The 22,421-nt window shown below is 38.7% G+C and overlaps 1 protein-coding gene across 1 annotated transcript in view; it reads right to left on the bottom strand.

Moving 5' to 3' along the window:
• Window positions 1-14,906: 14,906 nt before the first annotated feature.
• The window catches only part of LOC121399218 (receptor-type tyrosine-protein phosphatase alpha-like), a 39,190-nt gene continuing 31,675 nt past the window's right edge, over window positions 14,907-22,421 (bottom strand). The window contains exons 18-21 of the mRNA XM_041579293.1: window positions 18,710-18,835; window positions 17,237-17,385; window positions 16,573-16,708; window positions 14,907-15,182 (exon numbers count right to left, since the gene is read on the bottom strand). Of these exons, the coding sequence (XP_041435227.1) occupies window positions 15,108-15,182; window positions 16,573-16,708; window positions 17,237-17,385; window positions 18,710-18,835 (486 nt within the window). The 3' untranslated portion in view covers window positions 14,907-15,107. The remainder of the gene's footprint in view (window positions 15,183-16,572; window positions 16,709-17,236; window positions 17,386-18,709; window positions 18,836-22,421) is intronic.

Below are 22,421 nucleotides of genomic sequence, written 5' to 3'. Positions count from 1 at the left end.
CTCCTCTTTAATCTTGAATACCCCGCCCTAAATTACATCCTGCTATGCCCCCCCTGGCACTGGGCTTCCCACACCTGTTCTCTTTCAAATCTACTCCCTGCCCACCACACCATTCAGGCATTTAAATGCCTGATTGGCCTCGCCTCCTCTATCTTTCTTCTTATAAATAGTCGCCCTCCCGCCTCAAAGCCAGTTACAGACCTTGTTATCCTCCACCACTCCACCTCTTCTTTTTCTTCTTATCAATCACCTCCCCTCATCATTATTCAAGGATGTCTAACAATGCCCTGTATTCTCTTCCTTATCCTCCTCTTATCTTAACACTCTTGTTCGAATACCCCGCCCCCACGAAGCAATAGTCCTGTAATGCTCACTCCCTCTCGAGCAATCTCGGCTCTCCCTTTCCTACGTCAATTAATCTAACTTTCCCCTACCCCTCAGAACACCGGATAGGCGCCCCTCCATGGTCTCCATTATCTATTAAGATCAACTCCCGTGCCCTAACGACTTCATTTACTACACAACCTATGCACGCCGCTCCTAGGTCTCGCCCCTTCTCTTCTTGAATCTTTGAATAGCCCCCCCCTACAGGCAGCACATGCTGTATGCTCCGCCCCTATGCTACTGACGCTCCCACCCCTTCTCTCTCAATCACTCCCATCGCCCTTACGACCGTACAACGCCTGTATTAGGCTCCCCCTCCACCTCTCTTCTCTCTTTTAAATAGCCTCCGCCTTCCTAAGACTTCGGACATTCATTATGCTCCTACTCCTCTCTTTCTTTTACTTCTCAATACCGCTTCTCGTCCACCCTAACGAGTAAATGCCTGTAGCTAACTCCTCCCTCTTCTAATCTTTGAATAGCTCCGCCCCTAAAAGTACATGCCTGTAGCTCCGCCCCCTGGCACTGCTGCTCCCACCTGTTCTTCTTCAAAACACTCCCTAAATACATGCCGTATGTCCCGCCTTCTTTTCATCTTGGACACCTACCCCACCCTTATGGACCCACATGCCGTATCTCCGCCTCTCCCTATCCTCTGATGCCCCTGCCCCAATATAGCACTGACTTCTAAGCCCCTCCGCCCCCTGCACTAGGCCTGCTCCACCTGTTCTTCTTCAAAATCACCTCCCTCCCCAAAGAGTAAATGTCTGTATGCTCCTCCTCCTTCCTTATTATCTTTGAAACCCCGCCCCCTAGGAGTGGTACATGCCTTATGGCCCCCCCCTTCATTCTTGAAATTAGCCCCCACCCCTAGGATACACCTGTAACGTCTCCCCCTTCCTCTATCTCTCTGAATTGCCCTGTCTCCCAAAATAGCACTACTTCTGGCTTCCCACCTGTTCTTCCAATGCCCCCACCCAGAGTACATCATCGCCACCTCCTCTTCCTTTTATTCTTTAAATATCCTCACCCACAGATGAAATCCGGTATCCTGCCTCTTCTTCCTTTCATTCTTTGAATAGCCCCACCCCTAAGGAGGTAAATGCCTGTAAGGCTCCGCCTCCTTCTTCCTTTTAGTCTTTCAATAACCCCACCTCTAAGGAGGTACATGCCTGTATGGCTCCACCTTCTTTTCCATTCTTTGAATAGCCCCGCCCCTCATTAGGTCCATGTCTGTCTGGCTCTGCCTGTTCTTCTATGAATTGCCCCTGTACCACCCCCTGGTGCTGCTTTGTTTCCCATGGAAGGGAATGGGAGAGGATTGTCATTAATATTGTAACTGTGAAACTGTGTAATGTACAAATAAAATGTTATATTGCAAATGAATTCATGAGTTTTTATGTGTTTCTGTTATTACGTGATGTCGTCTCTCTCTCCTCTGGGATTCCAGCCCCGAATTCCCTCGCAGGGAACACTCTCTCAATCTCTTCATAAAGATCAGAATGTTATATAATGTAGTCCAGTCCCCGGCCAATGGCCAGACCCAGTGTACTTTTGTCCTCCAATATCTCTCTGTATGTTATCCACCCAATTGTAAGCTCTTGGGGCAGGGCCCTCCTTCTTACTGTGTCTCTTACTACATGGCACTTAATGTCTCTATATTATAAGGCTTATCCTCTCTGTGGGCACTTTTCTACACTGACAGATGGTACAGCACTGAGTATGGGAACTATGGTGTAAATAGTGTGACAATGGCAGAGTTTTACATTTAAACCATTGATATTCAAAGGGTGAAACCTGATTGGCTGTTGGTAGCTCCACCCACTTTGTATAACAATGAACTGCAGCCCCCCAGTAACTAACTCTGCACAGTGTGGGGACCCTGCAATTAATGCCGTGAGAAAGGAGCAGTTTACTATAAACCAATGACATTTACCAGGTGTAACCTGATTGGCTGTTTGTGGCTCCACCCACTTTCCCAAACCTTTACCCTTAGTCCCTCAGTGACCAACTGTGACAAGTTTGGGGACACTGGCGTTAAACGTGTGAGAATGACAGCAGTTTAAATGTCCCCATTAAAATCAATGGGACAATCTGATTGGTTGTTGGTGGCTCCACCTACTTTTTAAAACAATATCTTTGAACGATTCTACAGGTATGGGACCTGTTATCCAGAATATTTGGGACCTGGGGTTTTCCGGATAACAGATCTTTCCATAATTTAGATCTTCATACCTTAAGTCGACTAGAAAATCATATAAACATGAAATAAACCCAAAAGGCTAGAGCCTATGGGAGGCGGCCATTGTGTAATTGGGAACTTCCTGGATAATGGGTTTCCAGATAAGAGATCCCATAGCTGTACTTATATAGTGTATGGATGTTGCTCCTACCTTGGCTCTGATGGGTGAATTAGACCCGTTCTGCTTCTCTGGAAATTCACTGAAACACATTGAAGTCAATGGGCGACAATATTTAGTTTGACGGGCGACAAATTGTGTAAGAGATTTTTTACCCATTACAGTCTATGGGCGACATTTTCATGGAGAAACTTGGAGAAAATTCCTCTCATCACTATTAATAAAAGAGCAGTTGTGCCAATGTCTCTGCCAATCCACAATATTATTCTACTTCCTCAGTCCTGTTGTCTCACACTCATAATCCCCTCTGTATAGAGTGCAAGCCTCTGGGACATTTATCAAGTGACAAAAACAAAATGTGCATTTTAGTGAATCCCCCAGGGGCCTTGTAATAGGAGCAACATTTGCTGCAGTTCTTTTCACTAACAGCAACTTGTGAGCAGCCAATTTATTCACCGGATTCTCTGCCAAATTCTGCACTTCGGCATCTGCAAATTTCTGTCGCAAAACTCGGGCAAAAAAAAACCCACTGCAAAAAAAATTTGCAGAGACAAAAAAGTGAACAAGAGAAAATTGCTGGTAACACTCCCTGGTTAATGAGGTCAGTGTCCATAACAAGCCCAGTAACTAATTCCCCTGTGTGGCCCCTGTTCCACCTTTAAATCTAAAATTCAGAAAAACCCTCAAAAGGCTGGATCCTAATCCCCCCAGAATTGCAACGTCTCGACTTGGAGTTTTGAGCTTTAACATGAAGTTGGGGGTTTGGCTTGTGATGTTATTTCCCCTCTTTCCTCGTGGTCAGAGACAGCAGAACATTTGCACCACAGAAAAGGCCCAGAGCCAAATCCCTTTTATTATCACTTTCTATTTTCTATATTTCTATTTAGAGCAAGTTGCTCATTAAGTTTCCCCAGTGTTCAGTCACGTCTCCCCATTGACACCAGTCTCTGGCTCCCTCTCTTGCTCGCCTCTGAACCCACACCCAGAATCATTGTCATGAAGCAGCTTCTTCTCTGGGCTCCTCTCTGTGTGGTGGGTAAAGTGATGAACTAGGGGGTCTGTAAGTATCACTTGCTGTTAGTAATGAGGGGGGGCTGCTGTCTCCTCTGTGTATTTTCCTCACGATCATTTGTGTTTGGTAGCAAGTCCCTCCCTCTAACCAGTTTAGTTGGCACTTAGTCTCTGCACTCTTCTCCAGCTCATTTATATCCCCTCTTAAGGACTGGAGTCCAAAACTGCCCCCATACTCCAGATGAGGCCTCACCAGGGACCTATAAAGAGACACAATTATGTTTCATCCCTTGAGTTAATGCCTTTTTTATACAAGAACTTTATTTTGCTTTAGTAGCCACAGAACTGACACTGCCCAGAATTAGACAAACTTGTTATCTACTAAAAGGACCCCCAAGTCCTTCTCATTTAAGGGAAACTCCCAACACACTGCCATTTTAGTGTAGAACTTGCATTTATCAACATTGAACCTCATTTTCCAGTTTGCTGCCCAAGTTTCCCAGTTTAGACAAATCACTGTACAAAGTGGCAGCATCCTGCATGGAACCTATAGTTCTGCACAATTTAGTCCATCTGCACAAATAGAAACAGTACTTTCAATGGCCACCTCCAGGTCATTAATAAACAAGTTGAAAAGCAAGGGACCTAGTACAGAGCCCTGCGGTACTCCACTAAACAACACTGGTCCAATTAGAAAATGTTCCATTTACCCACCACTCTTTGTAGTCATCTTTTAGCCAGTTCTCTATCCAGGTACAAATACTATGTTCCAGGCCAACATTCCTTCATTTAACAGTAACCTTCGTGTGTGGCACTGTATCAAATGCTTTAGCAAAGTCTAAGTAAATCACATCCACCTGCCATCCCAGAATCAGGTCCCTGCTCACCTTCTCATAAAAAGAAATTAAGTTAGTCTGGCAAGAATCTATTACACATAAAACCATGCTGGCACAAAACTCATAGTATTGTTATTTGCTATGAAGTCCCAGTATCTTATCCTTTATTAACCCCTTTGAGAAGCTTTCCTACCACTGACGTCAGACTAACTGGCCTAGTAGTTTTGAGGCTGAGAACGGGATCCTTTTTGAATAGAGGCACCACATTAGCAATTCGCCAGTCTCTCGGCACTATGCCAGATCTCAATGAATTCTGAAGTAAAGAGGTTTGGCAATCACAGAGCTAAACTCGTTTAGGGATGAATATAATCCAGTCCGAGACTATTGTTTCCCTGTTCAAGTTCAAGTCTTTTCAAGTCTCTTATGAATTTCCTCATCTATCAATACTTATATTATTAGTATTGAGACTATTAAGAAGGAAACCTTCATTCATTGGTTTCTGATTTGTGTAGAGAGATGAAAAATAACAGTTCAGAATCTCTGCTTTTTATGTGCTAATTTGGGGGGCCAGTGCCTTGTGTATTGTCCCTTCCCTGAGGGGTCACATCTCCAGGGCTCAGAGTGGGGTTTTATTACTTCTAAGCATTAAATGTGCCCAAGTAAATGCAATTTAATTGCCAAAATACCTTAAAAACAGGAATTCCATCATTGCCTTTGGAGAATAATTCAGCAGAAAATTGTAGATAACATTGGGCCTTTAGAGAGAAATTCACTTTTAACTCATTGTAACAGTCAATATATCTTATATCTCTGATTTACATCCACTCTGGGGCTACATTTCTCTCTTCATTCTCCCCCTATAATTCTCTTCCTTCTGTCCAGTCCTCGTCCTCTTCTGCCTCCCACCCTGAATATGGCTGAGCAATCAGCTCACACTCTACCTTGCGGAGATGCTGAACACAAAGGTTCAATACAAAATGAATCTGAATAAAAAAAAAATCTAAATTTTAAGGTCAACCACCCCTTTAACATGTGACTCTTCCCCTTATACTCAGAGCCATATTTGGGGAAGATCATAGGGCCAATGTGTAGGGCCAATGTGTAGGGCCAATGTGTAGGGCCAATGTGTAGGGCCAATGTGTAGGGCCAATGTGTAGGGCCAATGTGCTGCTCAGGAGACACTTTTCCAAGACCAATTTTTGGCAGGAGGTGCCAGTCTATAGTTTGAGCCGGATGGATTTCCCTTGGCATTTCACTCATTTGGCCAGTAGCCCTATAGGCATTCACTCTGATTGGCTCCCCAACACCACCGACACCTGTAGTTTCCTAAAACCATAAACAATGGTTGTTGATGTAAGTCTCCATTGCTGCTGATATGGCAGAGGTTCCTCATCATGTTGGGGAACATATAGTGGGGCTGAAGCTTCATTCCTCTGTAGCTAAATGTTGTGGCCCCAGGGTGGAACCCAGAGACTTTCTAAAGCTTTTACTTTTTTTGGTCTTCTCTGCTCTTCTTCTTCTTTAGTCTCTATAATGGGCTTGTGTTTTATGGGTTATCCAGCTGTAATTTGGATTTAATTCTCTTTAACGCAGGAGTTTGGAGTCTAAGTGGCCCAAGCCAAGTGGATGTGCGTCATGGTGAAGCCTTAACAGTGACGTGTGGCTACTACAGGGGCTACAGCAGCTATAAGAAGTACCTGTGTAAAGGGGCAGGGAGGAAATCTTGCCACATACTCATCTCTTCAGATGGGACAATGAAGGTGATTGATGGGAGATTCTCTATAGAAGACAAGTGCAAGTGCACCCAGACCCCACATATATACTGGTGAGATTTTATACCCATATGGCCATGCACCTAGAGTCTCTGTATTATATTTAATAAAGAAGGGATTGCATAAAACTCACCTTTAATAACAATAATCAGCAACTTTCCAGCAGACATAGAAGTAAATGTTTACACATTACTGTCCGGGTGGGAATGTCTTCCAGGTGTCTGTAGGGAGACTGCTCCTTGGGTGCAAATGGTGGACTTTCCAGAAAACCAGAAAACTTTATATTTGTTAAAGAGAAGGATCTGGTGACTGTCTCGTGCCGGAAGCAGTTTGTGGAGAAGACATTCAGGCTGGAGTGCAGACAGGTATCCCATGAATTCCAGCTTTTCTCACGGTCTGAGGAGACAACTTGTGTAGGTGAGGAACATCTGGGTGACATCTATTTGTCATGTGATATGATTGGCCATTGGCATCTTCCTTATTCTTCTCATTCTTACTCTTTCAAATTCCTATTCCTTCATAAGAATGAGCTATGAGGGTTGTAGGGGATTCAAGGGGTCCATCAGGTTGAGCGCATGTTGTCTTACTAAAATAATAATACAAAGCTGAGGTGGAGGAAGGTCTCGGTACCTGGAGAAGAGATGACCTTAAGGCAACCAAAGAGTTCAGCCCTGAAAACCCTGCGTGAGGGAACGTTTGTATGTGATTTAATTACCAATGGATGGATAAGGCAGATGATTAACAGAAGCACCAAAACCCAAGAAGAGGTCACTGATCTCCAGCCACAGCCCCCCTAAACTTCCTCCCACCTTGTACCCCTTCTGTCACTGTCTCCATAACAAAACTACAAGGGAAAGACCCCAACTTGTTGCCTATGAGTTGCCTCCATCTACTGTTTTTTTACTTACAGAGAAATGCAAAAAATTTGAGCAGTGGGACCCGGATCTGACGTTTAATCCAGATGAAGAATATTATGGGCCAGATGAGTTGGTGGAGCTGTCGTGTCCTGCGGGATATAAACCCAACGACTCCATCATTCAGTGTATAAGGGACAAGAACACGAGCAGCTGGAATGTCACCCAGGTGTCCTGTGAGCCCCTCGGCCCTTCCCAAAGTAAGGCTCAAACTGCTGGAGGAACGGCGGTTTATTATCAGCATGGGAAGGGGTGAACTGCGCAATGGGAAGGGGTGGGATTCCCTACTGAAGTAGGTTTTTAGCAGGGAACATCTGTGCCCCAATAGGTACATTTCTGCTGATTCACTGCACATACTCTGGGCTGCTGTCACTTACCTGAACTCACCATATACAGTATCAGACGGGGCTGATTCATAAATACTGGCCAAATTTGCACCTGTGCAGTAACCTATAGCAACCAATCAGTAATTAGCTTTTTTTCAGCCAGCTGCAGGTTGAGCACTGAAAGCAATCATCTGATTGGTTGTCATGGGTTACTGCCCAGGTGCAAATGTGCCCAGTGTTTATAAATGACTCCCACTGTAAATGTCACAATACAAGGCTGATTAGTAACTTCACATTCACATTACATGGCAGCATAGGATCCAGCGCAGTCTGCATCAGAATATAATAATCAGCTTTTATGACAAAGAACGTTACTCTGTGCTGGATGATTTCACACGACCCCAGAGCCTACTGAGCATGTGCAGTGCCGCTGACCCACAAATGACGCCTAACAAGATCCATGATGGGGAGTCCTGGGTCATTACTGGGGCACTAAGTACAATATATAAAATACTCACTTAATACTCAGACTCTTTTTGAGGCTTTAGGTTTTTTAAATGAAATATATTTTTAGGTTTTTGCATTTCCTGTAAGTGGTGAGTGAATTTCAGCTGATACGGGAGTCAGTGTTGTGTCTCATGAGAGAGAAGTGGGGAAAGCTCAGCCCCCCGTCACCCACAAACCCACAGCCTCTCCTTTTAGCCCTTTGGGTTTCACACACTCCCCAGAACTGCCCAGAATCAGCCCCCCCCCGGGGCAGTTAGAGCTTCAGCTGAGCAAGAACCATAGACTGAGGGGCCAGTGGGCTTATAGCTGTATGGCATCTCCCGCTTTTGGTACAGTCTCTATGCTGCTCTGCTTTGGGCCAATATCACTGCTGGTACCGACTGTGTGATAGCGAGTGGGGAAACCTCCCATTTAGTGTCACGGCTCATTGGGGAAACGAGTGCAACAAACCCCCCGACATTTCTCTTGTGTTGGTGTCAGTGAATCTCTGCGGATAAAACTTATGAATCAAACACTGACCCCCCCCCCCTTTCTTCTGCATTTTCTGCTGGTGACACAAATCATTTGTTTTAGGCCAAAGCCACACGGGGGCCACTTGTTGCCCAGGACTTGCTGAGGCCACAAAACTCCAGGGAATTCCCTGCCGTGGGCAACACTGAGAATTGTCTCTGCTAAAGGATTTTACACAATTGTAAAGGGGAGAAATAAAATGAACTTTGGTGTCAGGGAAGAGCCACAGACGTCACTCAGTCCTACGTCTCCCCCGGGGGCTTCTGTTTGTGCAGCTGAATACGGGGCAATAAGAGGAGACTTGGGGGCTACTTGTCTCTATGAAGCCCCATTGTCTCCCTTATTCTATTGTAAAGGGCAAATATGAAAGAGGAAAATGAGGAGTGTCCCCAAAAAAGTCTTTACATATTGTGGGGCATTACTTTGCCTTTAGTTGTGGGTGGTATTGTGTTTGTTTTGTTAGTAGCTCCCCCCATAGCAACACAGTAGCCCAACTGCATCTCTCCCCATAGCAACACAGTAATCCAACTACATCTCTCTCCATAGCAACACAGTAACCCAACTACATCTCTCTCCACAGCCGAATTTAACCTCACGTCCATTAACTCAATTGGATGTTCTTTATGGAGGTAAGTACTAATGATTCCTAGGCACTTACCTATTCAGCCTTACTGAGGGGCACAGCACCTACTAATGTTACTCTCTGGCCCCTATTTATACAGTTCAGCTCCACTTCTGCTCTCAGATCCAGTAAATGGGAGGAAGATAACTCTGCGCTTGTTGGTGTGGGGGGGACCTGTTATTTCGAGGGAACCCCTCTTCTCCCTCTAGTCTTAGGGTAAAATAAACCAATTCTCTTAATATAATCAGACAATAAATAGAACAAGTTCCAAGCTGAGGCCTAGAAGTTGGGCTAATGCTGAGCAGAGACCTATAGACCTGTGAGAAGAAGACAATCTGGATCTGTATGGGCTACTGATACACAAGGGCAGTGGTACCTTATCAGTATGAGGGGTTTTGGGCCCATGAGCTGACACTCAGTTACAATGTGCAGGAAATGATGAAGATCCCTTTCTTTGGCAGCTTCAGTTTGGCTTCTTTGACCATCGGCCTCCTGCCCGGAATATTCCTGAAGTTCCTGATATTCATTCCCATGGGTGGGAAACTCCTGTGTGACATGGGGAGATGCAGTTCCACTGAGGAGCAAGGTACCTACCTGCAGTCTGTATATCTCATGTACTGAAACATTCATGGCTGCACTAAACCCTCCCAATAGATCACTACAACTCCCAGGATCCATAGGGACTCCCTGGCACTGCCCTGCAATGTGGCCTTATCAGCAACTCTACTGAGTGCCACCAGCACATTTACTATTGGCATCTGTTTCCCCCCATGGGGCATTTAGTAGCCGGGCCCTGGGGCATTCCTTGCATGTGGGGTACAGGGGTTCCTTCCTGGCTGAGATGGGAAAGGTTTTTACCTGAGGGGATCGACCCAGTGATAAGTCTGATTATTTAAACAGAAGCGGCAGTTGTGGGTAATGATTCCTCCCTGTATATAAGATGCCTGGGACCTTCTGATCTCCAATATTCACTATAAACAGGTGTATATAAGAGACGTGACTGGGGTATATACAGTATATACAGTGTTTCTGATGATATTCACTATAAACAGGTGTATATAAGAGACATTACTGGGGTATATACAGTATATACAGTGTTTCTGATGTACAATATTCACTATAAACAGGTGTATATAAGAGACATGACTGGGGTATATACAGTATATACAGTGTTTCTGATGTACAATATTCACTATAAACAGGTGTATATAAGAGATGTGACTGGGGTATATACAGTATATACAGTGTTTCTGATAATATTCACTATAAACAGGTGTATATAAGAGACGTGACTGGGGTATATACAGTATATACAGTGTTTCTGATAATATTCACTATAAACAGGTGTATATAAGAGACATGACTGGGGTATATACAGTATATACAGTGTTTCTGATAATATTCACTATAAACAGGTGTATATAAGAGACATGACTGGGGTATATACAGTATATACAGTGTTTCTGATAATATTCACTATAAACAGGTGTATATAAGAGATGTGACTGGGGTATATACAGTATATACAGTGTTTCTGATAATATTCACTATAAACAGGTGTATATAAGAGACGTGACTGGGGTATATACAGTATATACAGTGTTTCTGATAATATTCACTATAAACAGGTGTATATAAGAGACATGACTGGGGTATATACAGTATATACAGTGTTTCTGATAATATTCACTATAAACAGGTGTATATAAGAGACATGACTGGGGTATATACAGTATATACAGTGTTTCTGATAATATTCACTATATACAGGTGTGTGGGGAAAGGGTGAGAGAGAAGGCGCAGTCTCTAATGTGTATCGACAGGTAAGTCCTTTCCCATTTATTATTCTTATATGGCACTTACTGCCCCTCCTCACATGTTTATCACAAATGTATCTGTTAATGAGGCTTCTCCCACAGATTCCAGCACTGAAATCAGTTTCAAAAAAACAAACAGATTTTTTTATATTTAATTGAAACTTGTATTTTCTTACTTTCCCAAGTGCCCCTCATTCATGTGACTTGTGCTCCAATAAGCTTCAGTCTTTCTTTACTGCTCTCTACCCCCACATGAGGTGTAGTTGAACTGTACAGTCAGAAACTGCCCTTAACTTTATAGTTCAACAAAAAATAAGGGCCTCTTAACATTTACACCGTCAAGAAAAAGGAGAGAACAATTCCCAATTCTTACAAATTTTTACCTAAATTCATCAGCAAATAAAGACAGTTGGTGCCTCAATCTAAACTGCTAGTTCTTTTTGTCACATTTAGGCAAAAATCGAATTCATTACCCGATTCACAGTTTCCTTTATGAGATTAAGGTGATTAAATCATTCAGCAACAAAAATAAAGCGCAAGTTCTAATAAATTGATTAAAAAATATTAGTGAAAAAAATATACTGGTCTAGAGTTGATGTTTTGTAGTTTCACCTCGATTCAAATGTGAGATTGGAAATATCAAAAGGGGGGGGGTTATATATAGTGATAGGAGACCCGAGGGGAGGGGCTCTACCTCACCTGAGTCACATGGTCTCATCAGCTCCTCCCCTGAGTTGCCTTCTCTCCACCCCTGCTTAGCTGTGCCAGCCAATCACCTCTCCGCTCTCCTATATAAGCTCCTCCCAGCACTGCCCCCTATAATGAGAGTGTATAATGTCAGGGCAAATGTATTTCTGTTGTATTTCAGGGATGGGAAGAGAAGTCAGAGGCAGAGGCTGATGCCCCAGAGGAGTGTATCTATGAGGTTGGAGACGCAGTGTAATGGAGCAAATCTCAAGTCCAGGAGCATTAGGATCACCTGTAAATGTCTCAGCCACACACAGAGAACCAGTTAAAGGGCCAGTAACCCCTTTAATAAGCACCATCCCCATACGATTAGCTCAGTAAGACCAATAAATGAAGATACACAGGTACAGTATTTAACAGCATTTGCAGAATGGAAGGAGACTTTGCTGCATTTTAATGGCTCCCTTATGTTTCTCTGCCGTGTTTCCACTCCATGATAATCTCTTACACATATGTATGGTGGGAAAATGACCAGCAGGTGGCGCTGTTGTAACAAAATTCATTCATATTAACAGTACATGTATCCCTTAATATCTTGGAATCAAAACAAAATAAATAATGGATGTAAATGACAAAAATGCTTTATATTCACTTATTTTAAAGGTTTGCTTCCCCTTTAATCTTGCTTCTCTACAGGGGGTATTGCAAGTGCAGTCTAACTCAATATAACATATTCTCTAACTTAATGTCCCAATTTACTGCTGCCACTAATGTCTGTAAAAGACTCTGTATCCCTGTGAAATCTCCGTTGGAAAGAGCAATTAGGGTTAAACAGTAGGACCCCGTTGAAAACACGTTTCTTGGTCTTTCCCTGAGCCGAGTCTAAGTGCAAATCTCAAGTGTTTGGTTTGTTCCACATATAAATTCATTCTGTAATGGTTGAACCGAATCAGTTTGATAAAGATAATCAGCAATATTTTTATTATCCACCCAGAGATGTAACGTGTCTTGTTATTGCTTCATGATTCCTTCTCACTGTGTATTTGTACTGAGTTGAGCCGACAATAAAACTAAACCTTCCACTTATTGTTCCTTTATCTGACTTTCCTCTATCACTTGTAATGAAACAGAGGGGGATAGGATCACTATATATAAATATATAAGGGGATATGATCACTATATATAAATATATAAGGGGATATGATCACTATATATAAATATATAAGGGATATGATCACTATATATAAATATATAGGGGGATATGATCACTATATATAAATATATAAGGGGATATGATCACTATATATAAATATATAAGGGGATTATTGATATATATAAGGGATATGTCACTATATATAAATATATGATCACTATATATAAATATATAAGGGGATATGATCACTATATAAAATATATAAGGGGATATGATCACTATATATAAATATATAAGGGGATATGATCACTATATATAATATTATAAGGGGATATGATCACTATATATAAATATATAAGGATGATCACTATATATAAATATATAACGGGATATGATCACTAATATAAATATATAAGGATATGATCACTATGATCACATATATAAATATTTAAGGGGATATGATCACTATATATAAATATATAAGGGATATGATCACTATATATAAATATATAAGGGATATGATCACTATATAAAATATATAAGGGATATGATCACTATATATAAATATATAAGGGATATGGGGGATATGATCACTATATATAAATATATAAGGGATATGATCCACTATATATAAATATATAAGGGGGATATGATCACTAAAATAAATATATATAGGGGATATTGATCACTATAATAAATATATAAGGGGGATATGATCACTATATATAAATATATAAGGGGATCATGATCACTATATATAAATATATAAGGGGATATGATCACTATATATATAAATATATAAGGGGGATATGATTCACTAATATAAATATATCAAGGGGGCTATGATCACTATATATAAATAAATAAGGGGGATAGATCACTATATATAAATATATAAGGAGGATATGATCACTATATATAAATATATAAGGGGATATGATCACTATATATAAATATATAAGAGGATATGATCACTATATATAAATATATAAGGGGATACTGATCACTATATATAAATATATAAGGGGGATATGATCACTAATATAAATATATAAGGGGATATGATCACTATAATAATATATGAGGGGATATGATCACTATATATAAATATATAAGGGGATATGATCACTATATATAAATATATAAGGGGATATGATCACTATATATAATATAAGGGGATATGATCACTAATATAAATATATAAGGGGATATGATCACTTATATATAAATATATAAGGGATATGATCACTAAATATAAATATATAAGGGGATATGATCACTATACATAAATATATAAGGGGGATATGATCAACTATATATAAAATATATATAGGGGATATGATCGCTATATATAAATATATAAGGAGGATATGATCACTATATATAAATATATAAGGGGGATATGATCACTATATATAAATATATAAGGGGGATATGATCACTATATATAAATATATAAGGAGGATATGATCACCTATATATAAATATATAAGGGGATATGATCACTATATATAAATATATAAGGGGGATATGATCACTATATATAAATATATAAGGGGATATGATCACTAAATATAAATAATAAGGGGATATGATCACTATACATAAATATATAAGGGGATATGATCACTATATATAATATATATAAGGGGATATGATCACTATATATAAATATATAAGGGGGATATGATCACTATATATAAATATATAAGGGATATGATCACTATATATAAATATATAAGGGATATGATCACTATATATAAATTATATAAGGGGGGATATGATCACTATATATAAATATATAAGGGGATATGATCACTATACATAAATATATAAGGGGATATGATCACTATACATAAATATATAAGGGGATATGATCACTATATATAAATAAATAAGGGGGATTTATAGAATTCATATGGAAGAACTGCAGCCATTGGATCTGGTTCTGTTCATTTAATCAAAGGTTCATGTAACAGAATTAATGAGACAATTACACTGATTAGTTAAAGGCTTTAACAACATATTATAATTAAATCCATAAAATAACTTTATTATAATTTAATGTCTTTATTTTCTGAAATATTATTTCTTATTGGTTAGAAATATACAGAACATTTTAGATATACAGAACTAAATGTCAGCAGTGCGGCTCAGGTCAGACTGACCGGCAGTTCCTGGTCCTCTCCCATGTCCAACAGCTCCGGAATTCTACTGGAAATTCCCATAGGTCTCAAAGGAGTCCAAATAAGTCTTAGCCAGTGAGTAACAGAACGAGTACTGATCCTGCAGAACATTATACATTCACTGTGTGTACTGACCTGCACTTATATACACTGTTCTATTTATAAATTATACTATCACTCATGTATTATAAGGGATCATGTACCCCCTACTGTAAATGATAAGGATATTAGAAGTCACTGAGGGGTTGTTCTGTGACCATATAAAGGCACAAGGCTGCAGGCTGAGTTATACAGGGAACTCTGAGTATCACTCATGTATTATAAGGGATAATGTACCCTCTACTGTAAATGATAAGGATATTAGAAGTCACTGAGGGGTTGTTCTGTGACCATATAAAGGCACAAGGCTGCAGGCTGAGTTATACAGGGAACTCTGAGTATCACTCATGTATTATAAGGGATAATGTACCCCCTACTGTAAATGATAAGGATATTAGAAGTCACTGAGGGGTTGTTCTGTGACCATATAAAGGCACAAGGCTACAGGCTGAGTTATACAGGGAACTCTGAGTATCACTCATGTATTATAAGGGATAATGTACCCCCTACTGTAAATGATAAGGATATTATAAGTCACTGAGGGGTTGTTCTGTGACCATATAAAGGCACAAGGCTGCAGGGAACTCTGAGTATCACTCATGTATTATAAGGGATAATGTACCCCCTACTGTAAATGATAAGGATATTAGAAGTCACTGAGGGGTTGTTCTGTGACCATATAAAGGCACAAGGCTGCAGGCTGAGTTATACAGGGAACTCTGAGTATCACTCATGTATTATAAGGGATAATGTACCCCCTACTGTAAATGATAAGGATATTAGAAGTCACTGAGGGGTTGTTCTGTGACCATATAAAGGCACAAGGCTGCAGGCTGAGTTATACAGGGAACTCTGAGTATCACTCATGTATTATAAGGGATAATGTACCCCCTACTGTAAATGATAAGGATATTAGAAGTCACTGAGGGGTTGTTCTGTGACCATATAAAGGCACAAGGCTGCAGGCTGAGTTATACAGGGAACTCTGAGTATCACTCATGTATTATAAGGGATAATGTACCCCCTACTGTAAATGATAAGGATATTAGAAGTCACTGAGGGGTTGTTCTGTGACCATATAAAGGCACAAGGCTGCAGGGAACTCTGAGTATCACTCATGTATTATAAGGGATAATGTACCCCCTACTGTAAATGATAAGGATATTAGAAGTCACTGAGGGGTTGTTCTGTGACCATATAAAGGCACAAGGCTGCAGGCTGAGTTATACAGGGAACTCTGAGTATCACTCATGTATTATAAAGGATAATGTACCCCCTACTGTAAATGATAAGGATATTAGAAGTCACTGAGTGGTTGTTCTGTGACATATAAAGGCACAAGGCTGCAGGGTGGGTTATACAGGGGACACATATATACAGTATGTACTTACTACATTAGGAATAAGTTGTCTTCTCCGTCTCTTGAGGGATCTCACTGATTGGGAAACATCCAGGAATCCATCGCTGCGGATCTGGTCACATATTAAACTTCCAGCACAGAAAATGCCCGACCGGGTTGCCCCATCACTGGGAATATACAGATGAAGCCACTTGGATTTGTGAGTTAAATGCGTCATGACTCAGGGTTAATTGAAGAAACTGGGTTATCTAAAGTCATCTTAACTCATTTAATGCATTTAACCTTTTCATTAGCATACCAAAGCACCATTGTTCACAATGGTGAATGCTTTAATTAGATGGGATGTTGTGACACAGTTTTCTGTGTTAAATGAGATAAATGGGATATCTGTGTTTAGTTATTCTGTGTCAAACAGACAAACCAAAGTGGCTGCATCTGTATAGAGATGGGATGTTATTCGCCTCCATGACAGTCCTCATTAGTTACTAAATACTTTCACATAATGACCAGAATATATGGGGCATTTAGAATATATAGTGAGTATTGCAGGTCATTTTCTATTGGCTGCAGTAGGAGGGGGCATCAGTGGCTCTGGCTTATGGTTGCCATCCAAAAATGTGATTCAGCTCTCTATTCCCTGTGGTACTTGCAGATCACTAGAATAAACCTCTCTTGCCCCCTGCTGGGGTACTTACCTACAGATCACAAGTACATGACTCTCTTTGTCCTGCTGCTGCAGCCGCTCCACTTTGCCAATGAGGCTAATGATGGCCCCCGGGTTCTGTGGAACAGGTTTGTCTTTAGGCCAAGAGTCCAGATGCCACAGCTGCACCTCAAGGATGGGCTGACAGAGAGCAGGAGTGACAGTTTTAGGTGGCACAGGGTATCCCTCTCCCTCAATGTTGCCTACTGTTCACTAGAATAGGAAACCCCACCATGATATGGTACCGGGTCCCCAGCATAATAAACTTATTCCCAGCATAATAAAATCCCAGCATAATAAACGTATTCCCAGCATGCACCGCTCTTACACAAAGACTGTACTTACAGTATGGGAGCTTCAGTTCTGCAGTTCAGTTGAACAAACTACCCAACACTACATGGCACCGCCGCACTTACATTGTGAGACACACTAACTACATTTTCCTTCTGAAATAAACTAAAGTGCGCAGAACCTACAGCAACTCCCTGTAATGTCTCTGCTGAGTGGCTTGCAATGTATTTTTATTGTTAGCCCATATAGGTGCAGGGATGTGACAATTTAGACACCCTCACATAATATTGGCAGGCACATCCTTAAGGTTTTAGACACCTAAATGGGTCCTAATGGGGACTTGTGCCCTTGCTATGCTTATGTAAGCCCCTGTAGTTCTCACAGTGTACTGTAGATGGCACTGTGCTACAGTATAAAGGTCTAGGAAACCATGTCCTCTGGGTCCATTGCTTTAGCCCTTACCCAGCAGGAAGAAGGGAATGGACAGTGGAACCTAGGAGCTCAGGCCCTAGTAAAGTGGATAGCTATACTCCAACGAGGGATTCAGATCCCGCATACTAATAACCCAGAAGTAGGAACTAAGTGCATAGACTTAGGGATGATAGAATTTCTCCTGGGTTCCACTTAGGGTACAGGCTGAAAGCTGGGAGTAGCTTCTCAATTGCTGCTTAACTACTGCTGTAACTTTCCCCTTGCCTGCAGGGATCCAGCTGTTCTTTAGTGCTGTGAGTATATGTGCTATCCTTTGTACTATATGTACTATATGTCCTATAAACTCCATTGTGGATTGTGCTGTAAACCACTGGCGCCCATTTCTTGTGCATTAGCACATTGTTACAGTTGCACTACACCCTGCCTCCACACTGTTGCGAGGGCTTGCACCTGAGAAAATCGGTCTCAACCATGGCACAAATATATTTGAAAGTAAGCTGATTATAGAGACGGTTCCACTCAATGTATTACAGCGCTACATAGGTATCATTTTTGTATTTATTTGTTATTTGTGCTATTGGGTAACACGGTCCCACAGTTTTTGTTTTGTACTCGGCACAGAGACATTGATGGCAATTTGACTTCCTCACCCTGGTGCTGTGTATATAAGTACTGCTGTATACTGTATATATACCCGTTACCCCATATACCCCCATCCCCATTCTTTGTTTGCACCGCTCACCTCTTTCTTATGCTGCAAGTGAAGTGTCGCCCCAGAGAAGCCGCTGTCTCTTAGGCTGGAAATCTTCTTGACCTGGAAGTTGCTGTAAGTTGATTCCCCAGACACCGGCCAGAAGTGCGGACAAAGCTGTGGGGAAAGAGATGTCAGAGATACATGTGTGTGACCAATAATAACTGGGGACAGAAGAGTTGAATTGATGCATCTGGCGCTCACAGACACACCTGTATCCCAGTGTAATGAGGCATCTGTTGTTTTCTGTCTCCTTCCTCTGGATCCACTACAGTTACACACATCTCACTTGTGTCTTTCTTCAACCTAAACTACTGTGTAACTATGTGCTGTATAATAGAAACTCTGTATTAACTGTATAATAGAAACTCTGTATTAACTGTATAATAGAAACTCTGTATTAACTGTATAGAAACTCTGTATAAACTGTATAGAAACTCTGTATAAACTGTACAATATAAACTCTGTATAAACTGTATATAAACTCTGTATAAACTGTATAGAAACTCTGTATAAACTGTATAGAAACTCTGTATAAACTGTATAATATAAACTCTGTATAAACTGTATAGAAACTGTATATAAACTGTATATAAACTCTGTATAAACTGTATATAAACTCTGTATAAACTGTATATAAACTCTGTATTAACTGTATAGAAACTCTGTATAAACTGTATATAAACTCTGTATTAACTGTATAATAGAAACTCTGTATAAACTGTATAGAAACTCTGTATTAACTGTATAGAAACTCTGTATAAACTGTATAATAAACTCTGTATAAACTGTATATAAACTCTGTATAAACTGTATAGAAACTCTGTATAAACTGTATATAAACTCTGTATAAACTGTATAATATAAACTCTGTATAAACTGTATATAAACTCTTCTGTATAAACTGTATATAAACTCTGTATAAACTGTATATAAACTCTGTATAAACTGTATATAAACTCTGTATAAACTGTATATAAACTCTTCTGTATAAACTGTATATAAACTCTGTATAAACTGTATATAAACTCTGTATAAACTGTATATAAACTCTGTATAAACTGTATAGAAACTCTGTATAAACTGTATAGAAACTCTGTATAAACTGTATATAAACTCTGTATTAACTGTATAGAAACTCTGTATAAACTGTATATAAACTCTGTATTAACTGTATAATAGAAACTCTGTATAAACTGTATAGAAACTCTGTATAAACTGTATAATATAAACTCTGTATAAACTGTATAGAAACTGTATATAAACTGTATATAAACTCTGTATAAACTGTATATAAACTCTGTATAAACTGTATATAAACTCTGTATTAACTGTATAGAAACTCTGTATAAACTGTATATAAACTCTGTATTAACTGTATAATAGAAACTCTGTATAAACTGTATAGAAACTCTGTATTAACTGTATAGAAACTCTGTATAAACTGTATAATAAACTCTGTATAAACTGTATATAAACTCTGTATAAACTGTATATAAACTCTGTATAAACTGTATAATATAAACTCTGTATAAACTGTATATAAACTCTTCTGTATAAACTGTATATAAACTCTGTATAAACTGTATATAAACTCTGTATAAACTGTATATAAACTCTGTATAAACTGTATATAAACTCTTCTGTATAAACTGTATATAAACTCTGTATAAACTGTATATAAACTCTTCTGTATAAACTGTATATAAACTCTGTATAAACTGTATATAAACTCTGTATAAACTGTATATAAACTCTGTATAAACTGTATAATAGAAACTCTGTATAAACTGTATAGAAACTCTGTATAAACTGTATAGAAACTCTGTATAAACTGTATAGAAACTGTGTATAAACTGTATATAAACTCTGTATAAACTGTATAGAAACTCTGTATAAACTGTATAATATAAACTCTGTATAAACTGTATAGAAACTCTGTATTAACTGTATAATATAAACTCTGTATAAACTGTATAGAAACTCTGTATAAACTGTATAGAAACTCTGTATAAACTGTATAGAAACTCTGTATAAACTGTATATAAACTCTGTATAAACTGTATAGAAACTCTGTATAAACTGTATAATATAAACTCTGTATAAACTGTATAGAAACTCTGTATTAACTGTATAATATAAACTCTGTATAAACTGTATAGAAACTCTGTATAAACTGTATAGAAACTCTTCTGTATAAACTGTATAGAAACTCTGTATAAACTGTATAGAAACTCTGTATAAACTGTATATAAACTCTGTATAAACTGTATATAAACTCTGTATAAACTGTATAGAAACTCTGTATAAACTGTATATAAACTCTGTATAAACTGTATAGAAACTCTGTATAAACGGTATAGAAACTCTGTATAAACTGTATATAAACTCTGTATAAACTGTATAGAAACTCTGTATAAACTGTATAGAAACTCTGTATAAACTGTATAATAAACTCTGTATAAACGGTATAGAAACTCTGTATAAACTGTATATAAACTCTGTATAAACGGTATAGAAACTCTGTATAAACTGTATAGAAACTCTGTATAAACTGTATAGAAACTCTGTATAAACTGTACATAAACTCTGTATAAACTGCATATAAACTCTGTATAAACTGTATAGAAACTCTGTATAAACTGTATAGAAACTCTTCTGTATAAACTGTATAGAAACTCTGTATAAACTGTATAGAAACTCTGTATAAACTGTATATAAACTCTGTATAAACTGTATAGAAACTCTGTATAAACTGTATATAAACTCTGTATAAACTGTATAGAAACTCTGTATAAACTGTATAGAAACTCTGTATAAACTGTATAGAAACTCTGTATAAACTGTACATAAACTCTGTATAAACTGCATATAAACTCTGTATAAACTGTATATAAACTCTTCTGTATAAACTGTATAGAAACTCTTCTGTATAAACTGTATATAAACTCTGTATAAACTGTATATAAACTCTGTATAAACTGTATATAAACTCTGTATAAACTGTATATAAGCTCTTCTGTATAAACTGTATATAAACTCTGTATAAACTGTATATAAACTCTTCTGTATAAACTGTATAGAAACTCTGTATAAACTGTATAGAAACTCTTCTGTATAAACTGTATAGAAACTCTTCTGTATAAACTGTATATAAACTCTGTCTAAACTGTATAGAAACTCTGTATAAACTGTATAGAAACTCTTCTATATAAACTGTATAATATAAACTCTGTATAAACTGTATATAAACTCTGTATAAACTGTATATAAACTCTGTATAAACTGTATATAAACTCTTCTGTATAAACTGTATATAAACTCTTCTGTATAAACTGTATATAAACTCTGTATAAACTGTATATAAACTCTGTATAAACTGTATATAAACTCTGTATAAACTGTATATAAACTCTTCTGTATAAACTGTATATAAACTCTGTATAAACTGTATAGAAACTCTGTATAAACTGTATATAAACTCTGTCTAAACTGTATAGAAACTCTGTATAAAAACTGTATAGAAACTCTTCTATATAAACTGTATAATATAAACTCTGTATAAACTGTATATAAACTCTGTATAAACTGTATATAAACTCTGTATAAACTGTATATAAACTCTTCTGTATAAACTGTATATAAACGCTGTCTAAACTGTATAGAAACTCTGTATAAACTGTATAGAAACTCTTCTATATAA

Source organism: Xenopus laevis, chromosome 1S, assembly GCF_017654675.1.
Source record: "Xenopus laevis strain J_2021 chromosome 1S, Xenopus_laevis_v10.1, whole genome shotgun sequence".
Lineage (NCBI taxonomy): Eukaryota > Metazoa > Chordata > Amphibia > Anura > Pipidae > Xenopus > Xenopus laevis.
The sequence above is the reverse complement of the archived record's forward strand: the minus strand, read 5'-3'. Positions and strand labels throughout refer to the sequence as shown.